The sequence below is a fragment of the Chiloscyllium plagiosum genome, chromosome 16 (genome assembly GCF_004010195.1).
Source record: "Chiloscyllium plagiosum isolate BGI_BamShark_2017 chromosome 16, ASM401019v2, whole genome shotgun sequence".
Lineage (NCBI taxonomy): Eukaryota > Metazoa > Chordata > Chondrichthyes > Orectolobiformes > Hemiscylliidae > Chiloscyllium > Chiloscyllium plagiosum.
This window is the reverse complement of record NC_057725.1, coordinates 54,391,804-54,400,308: the sequence shown is the minus strand read 5'-3', so window position 1 is coordinate 54,400,308 and position 8,505 is coordinate 54,391,804. Positions and strand designations below refer to the sequence as shown.

Here is an 8,505-nt window from a genome sequence, read left to right as displayed (position 1 = left end):
TCGCCCTGGCCCAAATATACCGCCCACTGCAACGGACAGCTGGAACGGACAACCGGAAACGACAGATTCAAACCACTACAAATGCCGGAGGCAAGATCACAGAAGCGCTTCACAGGAGGCTCCCAAGCACTGAGGATGTCACCTAGACAGGGGACAAAACGTCTGCAACACAAATTCCCAGCTTGGTGAACAGAACCACAACAATGAGCACCCGAGCTACAAATCTTCTCACAAACTTTGAACTGTTTGCTTAACACTATTGTCCAAAGTTAAAATTCTCCCAATATCAATTGCTGAGGTATCCGAATGCAACAGTACGCATTTAAAAAGTGCCAACTGTAGCTGGCTACCTGAGCAAAGACTAGGAAAATCAGGAACTGTTGTTCTCTTCTGCTGTGTAGTGGATTAATATTCTCATGACTTCCACATGGCAACTTGAATCTTGGTCCTGAAGTCAGGGTAAATGCTAGTGTTTTAATAAGGATCTAAGTTAGTCAGGATCTTACTGCATCCAAGACCTAGTGATCTTAAGATGGTGCTCCCAAACGATTAATAGTCACAAAATAGAATATATCTTGAGGGGAAAGTTTATATATTGGTATCAATACAAAAGGAAGGATATTCTATCCTCAGGGTGATAGATGGTTCACACCCTGTCTCCTTCCTGTAAGGTTCAATTGTAACTGAACTGGAGGGAGATGAAGCTGCAAGAAAACCTATTCCCTTCACTACGAGAGTGCAGCACTGCTCCTGGAGGCTGTCACTTGGTTCATGGGAGTAGCAAAAGACAGAAATCCATTCGGGTTGCCTGCCCCTCCCCTATCCTACCGCTAGTCACACGTAACAGCTGAGAAAGAAGAGATAGCAGATGATCTCTTAGGAAGTGAGATGTTGAAGTACAGATAGGTCTCATCTTCAGATGCATCCGTGGTCAATATTGAATGGGATTGTGAAGCAGAATGCCAGGCAAAGTCTCTCACTAACTTCCTCTTCACTGCCTGATGCATTATATTTCTGTAGTCAATGGTGTAATATCAAATACTGCTGCAAGTTTGTGAAAAGGTTCGTAGGGGTCCCAAATTGATCTCCTGCTAATCTGTCTGGCAGAAAACTCCACAAACCTAGACCCTGTCTTCAGGCCCATGAGATATGAAAACCTTTGAAACTCAAATTGTTAGCAAACATTTGAAAAGATCAAAGGAAGAAATTAAGCTGGGTCTGTTTTTAGCTCACACTCAATGCTACTCTGACTGGTCTCTTTCAGTACAGGATCTTGGTCTGAAAATCAAGGTAGGAAACGTCCACACAATGGAATCAATACCCCCCTACCCAACTCCTCATCTCCAACACTGATGATAACAGACCAGCAACCATTTATCACATGGAAGGATGCAATCAACATGAGTAAGGAATCATCATCCACTTTAGCTGTGCTGAGTTGAACCTAAAATCTCCTGGGAATAGCCTGGATTTCCTGAGGAATGAAAACCTCACACAGACTGCCACTTCAACCTCTTTCTTTTTTAAATGAAAGGTAGTTACTCTGCATTTCTGAGAGGATTTTCTATTCAGGGCCCCTTCAGAAATGCTGAGCTGTATGTCCATTCTGACAACTCTTTCATCATGCTGAAGTGTCAGAAGAAATCAAACTATTCCCCCTTTTTCACATCACTCAGCTATTGTACTCTGACATTTAATGCCCCTGACAAGCACTTTGACAATGCTGTCAATCCATAAATACTAAAGGTAAGTGTGATATTAGAGTGCTGAGAGGGTAGAGTGCTCGGTGTAGGATGCCAGGTGGGTAAGGGTGCTGAGAGAGCTAGGTAGGTGCCAGATACATAGGGTAGGGTGTGGTCTGAGTACCAGTTGGGTAGAGTGTCAGATCAGTAATAGGTAGGATGCCTAGATGGATAGGATGCCAGTTAGGTAGGAGATAGGACACAGTCAGGTCCAACAGGGGAAAGGAAGGTTGGGGGCGAGGTCTGGGAGTTTGTGGTGAAAATGAATACTGCAGATGCTGGAGATCAGAGTCAAGATTAGAGTGGTGCACAGCAGGTCAGGCAGCATCTGAGGAGCGGGAAAATTGTTGTTTCGTGCAAAAGCCCTTCATCAGGATGAGGCAGGGAGCTGGAAGGTTGGAACTGGGGCAAGGTGGGGGGAGCAGAAATGAGGAAACTGGTGAAGTCCACATTGATGCCCTGGGGTTGAAGGGTCCCAAGGTGGAAAATGAGGCATTCTTCCTCCAGGCGTCGGGTGGTGAGGGAGTGCGGTGGAGGAGGCCCAGGATCTGCATGTCCTCGGCTGAGTGGGAGGAGGAGTCGAAATGTTCAGCCACGGGATGGAGGGTTTGATTGGTGCGGGTGTTGCGGAGATGTTCTCTAAAGCTCTCTGCAAGGAGGTGTCCAGTCTCCCCAATGTAGAGGAGACCACATCAGGAGCAACGGATACAATAAATGACATGTGTGGAGATGCAGGTGAAATTCTGATGGATGTGGAAGGTTACTTTGGGGCCTTGGACGGAGGTGAGGGGCGGAGGGGGAAAAAAAAGAGGTGTGAGCACAGGTTTTGCAATTCCTGCCATGACAGGGGAAGGTGTCAGGAGGGCAGGGTAGATTGGTGGGGTACGTGAACCTGACCAGGTAGTCACTGAGGGAACTGTCTTTACAGAAAGCGGACAGGGAGGGTGGTGGAGTCCGTTTGTAGGTGGTGGAAATGGTGGAGGATGGTGCGATGTATACGAAGGTTGGTGGTGTGGAAGGGGAAGGCCAGGAGATTCTGTCCTTGTTGCAGTTGGAGGGGTGGAGTTCGAGGGCAGAGGTGCGGGATGTGGATGAGATGTGCTGGAGGGCATCATCAACCATGTCGGAGGGGAAATTGCAGTCTTTAAAGAAGGAGGCCATCTGGTGTGTTCTGTGGTGGAACTGGTCCTTCTGGGAGCAGATGCAGTGGTGGAATGGATGAAGGGCTTTTGCCCAAAATATCGATTTTTCTGCTTCTCAGATGCTGCCTGACCTGCTGTGCTTTTCCAGCATCACTCTCATCTTGACTCTGATCTCCAGCATCTGCAGTCCTCACTTTTGCTTTCATATAGGATTCAGTCTGACCTGTGGAGGAGAAATGGTGTTGAGGGGTTGGGTGAGCTCTGGCGAAGGTTCGAGTCTGGCATTAGGAGAATGGGGGTGGGTCTCTGGGAGGTAATGGTTCACAGTCTGGATGAGAGGTGTAAGGGAACAGGGGAGGTGTAGTTGGAGGTCTGTGGCGAAAGTAATGGGGCAATTCAATAGTTACTTAGGAGTTAGGGAATGCATTTATTAGGGAAACTTCTCCTGAGTAACAATTTAATTTCATTGGCGCTCTCCAAATTCTCTAATTTAAATGGATACTTTTGGAGAGTATCAGACAGAAGTTATACTGCAGAAATCTTCAGCTCCTGAGGCAATTCATTTTGTAGTCAGCTACAATGGGGATCCCACATGGACCCTACACTCAACTGCCACCAGCGCTGGGACAACATCTGGCTGGCCATCAGAAAATGCAGGCTCCTGGGCTACAAAATCCAATTTGGATTTAGCAAGCCCTAGTTTATCTAACAGACTGTCTTCAGCTAACAAACTCTCTGGAAAAGTCAAGAGAGAATTTGACATTTAATGCCCAGCAAGCAAAGTTGGAATTTCCTGAAAGCATAGGTGGGAATCCACACAGGTTTATTCTCAAACCACTAAAAGTAAAAGTTTCAGACTTAGTCATAAAGTCATAGAGATGTACAGCACGGAAACAGGCCCTTTGGTCCAACTCGTCCATGCTGACCAGCTATCTCAACTCAATCTAGTATTACCTGCCAGCACCCGGCCCATATCCCTCCAAACCCTTCCTATTCATATACCCATTCAGATACCTTTTAAAATGTTGCAATTGAACGGCCTCTACCACTTCCTCTGGCAGCTCATTCCACACACGCACCACCCTCTTTGTGAAAAAGTTGCCACTTAAATCCCTTTATATCTTTCCCCTCTCATCCTAAACCTATGCCCTCTAGTTCTGGACTCCACCCCCCCAGGGTAAAGACCTTGTCTATTTACCCTATCTATGCCCCTCATGATTTTGTAAACCTCTGTAAGGTCACCTCTCGGCCTCCGCGCTACAGGGAAAGTAGCCCAAGCCTGTTCAGCCGCTCCCTATAGCTCAAATCCTCCAATCCTGGAAACATCCTTGTAAATCGTTTGTGAATCCTTTCAAGTTTCACAAGATCCTTCCAATAGGAAGGAGACCAGAAATGCACGCAATATTCCAACAGTGGCCTAACCGATGTCCTGTACAGCCGCAACATGACGTCCCAACTCCTGTACACAATACTCTGATTAATAAAGGAAAGCATACCAAACACCTTCTTCACTATCCTATCTACCTGACCACTTTCTAAAGTTAACTTTACGCTGTGCTGGAATTAGACTGCACTGGGTGCCAAGTTCAAATGAGAAGTGCTCCTGGATGTAGTTTAATATTGTTGCAGTCTGCAATCACACTGATCGGACTCTTAAGTTGGAGTGTGGAAGTATAGGGTTATCCTGCAGATGCGTACAGCACTTTAAGTTTGCATGCTTTAGTGCTCCCTGAAGTACAATTTGTTAAAATGTAACATTACTGTTAGAAACCAACAACTTTATTCTGAACTTGTGAGTTTAGTAAAGTCATAAAATGCAGGAACGGGGTATGATGTGAAAAAGATGCTTAGACAGTCTGGAAAAAATATATCAAGTTTTATTTAAAAGTGAAGATACTTGCAGCAAAAAGCCAAGCACCTGGGGCTGTCGGTGGGAATCCTTTGTGCATTCAAAAACAAAGGATTTGAATATCTAAGTCCATTGAAACGAAAAGACTCTGGAATCAGAGACAGTGGAATGAACGGTGGATGTGGAAAGCTTTAGGATGGGGTGCACATGAAAGAACTCTCAATTAGGCAAGGAAATTGTGCTCAAGTACAGAGGCTGCAGAGAAATGGACTGAGAGAGGAATTAATTTGATAAGAGTCAGGACAAAAGAGAACCTCCGGATCAGATTGACATGGCGGTGAACTCTAGAAAATAAGACAACAAACAAGAGAAGACGGAAAGGGAGTGAGAGAGGAACAGGGAAAAAAAGAGGTGCAGGTGCATAGCTCCTTGAAAGTGGAGTCAAAGATAGTGAAGAAGGCATTTGGCACAGTTGCCTTCATTGGTCAGTGCATCCATTTTAGGAGATGGGAGGTCATGTTGTGGCTATACAGAACATTGGTTCGGCCACTTTTAAAGTATTGCATTCACATCTGGTCTCCCACCTCCAGGAAACATTGCTAAATTTGAAAGGGTTCATAAAAGATTTCCAAGCATATTGCCAGGATATGAATGTTTGAGCTATAGGGAGAGGCTGAATAGGCTGGGGTTTTAATCCCTGGAGTGTCAGAGGCTGAGGGGTGACCTTATTGAGGTTTATGAAATGATGAGGGGCATGGATAGGGTGAAGAGGCAAGGTCTTTTCCCCAGGGTGGGCGAGTCCAAAATTGAATGGTTTAAAAGGGACTCAAGGGGCAATCTATATATGCAGGGGGTATTGTGTGTATGGAATGAGCTGCCAGAGGGAGTGGTGGAGGCTGGTACAATTACAATATTTAAAAGGCATCTGGATAGATAGATGAATAAGAAGTGTTTAGAGGGATATGGGCCCAATGCTGGAAAATGGGGCGAGGTCAGTTTAGGAAATCTGCTCAGTGCAGACGAGTTGGATTGAGGGGTTTGTTTCTGTGCTGTATGACTCTGTGATTCCATGACTCGAAGTGCCTGAATATTAAAAGCTGCAAGATGAGTCATTCTTGAGTTACCTGATCAAGCTTCATGCAGGAACTGAATCATTGTCTGGGTTTATTGCTATTGTTTACCCAACAAAGTTAATCAACTTGCACTGACTTGATCCCATTCAAGTAGGCTCACAACTGAACTTCCTAGCAGTCCATTCCAATAACTGATGGGGGGGGGGGGGTAGAGGTGATGGGGTATGTTATATAGTTCATAACAACTCAAAAACAGGAGCAGGTTCTGAATTGAAACCAGAAAATGATGCTTAAACTCACCATATCTGACAGCATCTATGAAGACAGAAACAGAATGAATTGTTTGAGTCTGATATGGCTCTTTTTCAGAAGGTGTTCAGAACTAGCAGGGGCAAAACCTGACTGAACCATCTGTGGAAGACTAAGTCCTCAGCCAGTCTGAGTTAGCACCAGGTTCAAACTTGTTGTTTTAGAATTTCCTGACTGAGATCTCTTTGGAAAGCTTTTTCAATGCATTTATGGAAAACAATTCCTCCCTACTGCCTGCTGTCATGCCTGCACCCTTATGTCCTTGGAATGACAAGTATGCTTCAGGTCACCCATGAGCAAGGTATCTTCCTACAAAACGGCATTTTAAGTTAATACGTTTCCTTTGTGATTTAATGTTTGTTACGGTGTCTCTTTGGGGTGGCTGTTTGCACTCATTTTGTTTGCTGTTACTTTCAAAAAGCAGAAAATGAATGTCCACTATGTATTGGCAAATATATACTGGTCAGTTAGAGAGTTTCATTTCGTTTCCTGTACTCAGAGGGCACAGGATCTGTTTTATGAGAAGAAGTTGAGCAAGTGGGGCCTGTACTCATTGGAGTTTAGAAGAATGAGATGAGACCTTATTGAAACATACAGAATTCTGAGGTGGGCATAACAGGAGAGATTGTTTTCCCTTCTGGGAGAGTCTAGGACCAGAGGGGATAAGTTCTGGGGCTTCTCATTTAAGACAGAGATAAGGAGGATTGTTTTCTTTTGGAGGGCAAGGATTCTATGGAATTTTTTAACCACAGAGGGCAGTCAACGGAAGGTCATTAAGTATATTTATGGCTGAGATGGACAGATTTTTGATCAATGAGGGTATCAGGGTAATGGAGAAAAGGCAGGAAAGTGGCGTTGAGGATAATTAGATCAGCCATGATCCTATTGAATGGGGAAGAAGACACAAAGGGCCAAATGGCCTACTTCTGTGCCTATCTCTTGTGATTTTAATGCAGAACCTTCAAACTCCCTCATTCATAATGCTCTGATGATTCTAGCTTTACTCAGCCCTGGTCACACTGTCACAGCTTCCATACTGACATCAGCGCAGTCAATAGCCCGAAGCATCATTAGCCAGTGAGTAGAAAATCACCTCTGAAATGGACAGTTCAGGGTCAAATCCCATTCCAGGACCCGACGGGTTGAGCAAGTCAAGAATGTGCCGCTGAAAAAGCACAGCAGGTCAGGCAGCTTCGCAGGAGCAGGAACAACTGACGGTTCGGGCAAAAGCCCTCCATCAGGAATGGCTTTTGCCCGAAACATCGATTCTCCTGCTCCTTGGATGCTGCCTGACCTGCTGTGCTTTTCCAGCACCACACTCTCGACTCTAATCTCCAGCATCTGCAGTCCTCACTTTCACCGGGTTGAGCAAGACTTCAACCGAACTGACTGCCCTACCCGGAGGTTGGTAGCACTGCGGACCTTTGGAGGGAGGTAATAACCAGAGAGATGTGTAAGACAGTCACTGTCATCCAATGACAGCGCTCCATCCAACCTTCCCAAGTAAAAGTTTAAAAGACATTCGGTGTACCTTACACCCTTTGCAGCTCTGTCTGATTCATTGCACACAATTACCTCGAACACTTTGAGGGTCCGGGAGAATGAAGAGCTCTTGGCAGAGCGGATTGTGAAGAATAAATTCACCATGGCCCTGCCTCCTTCCTCCTCGAACACCAGCTGCTCCCCAGGATCTGCCGACTCGGAGGCAGCAGCGGCCGCTTCTCGCTCTTTGCGAGCATCTTCGATCAGAGACTGTCGGCGCCCAATGAAATGAGGAGACTGTCACCAGCAAACAAAACAAGAAGCAGGGTCAGAGTGAAGCCAGCCAAGTCCCTGTTTGTTGATGCAGGGTCAAAACGGAGCTCAGCAGCAAATCCAAACAACCAGAGCGAGGAAACCTCAACTCCAGGATGAGATTTGGAAGGAATCAAGAATGGAACAAGGAGAATCACTAATAGAGGGGTCGCATCAACAAAGGGAACTGAGGCAAAGAGTGCAGTTAGAAACAGCATGAACCCAATCGAGAGGATAAACTGGAAGCAAGCGAGAGAGAGAGAGAGAGAGAAGAAAGACACGTAGAAAGAGAAAAATGCAAAAACAAAAGAGAAGGTTTTACAGTGAAGGTGAAAGCCATGGGAGAATCAGAAGAACAATCTGTTGGGATCACTAAGCAAAATATCTGCAACATAATGAGGAGAATTGGGTGCAGAATGGGGTCAAGGAGATTAACAATGCTAAGATCAGAGAGATAATTTCGGACTAATCTCAGCAAAAGATGCAAAAGAGACATAGAGGTCAGAGAGAGAAGAATCCAAGAGAGGGGAATGAGAGTGAGGACTTCAGAGTGAGTGACGGGGATCAAAGAGGGAGATGGGGACCAGAGAGAGGGG

The 8,505-nt window shown here is 45.5% G+C and overlaps 1 protein-coding gene across 2 annotated transcripts in view; it reads right to left on the bottom strand.

Moving 5' to 3' along the window:
- Nucleotides 1-8,505, bottom strand: part of th (tyrosine hydroxylase) — a 62,942-nt gene that overhangs the window by 48,643 nt on the left and 5,794 nt on the right. For both annotated transcript variants that reach the window (XM_043706153.1, XM_043706152.1), the window contains exon 2: nt 7,691-7,894. In XM_043706153.1, the coding sequence (XP_043562088.1) occupies nt 7,691-7,894 (204 nt within the window). The remainder of the gene's footprint in view (nt 1-7,690; nt 7,895-8,505) is intronic.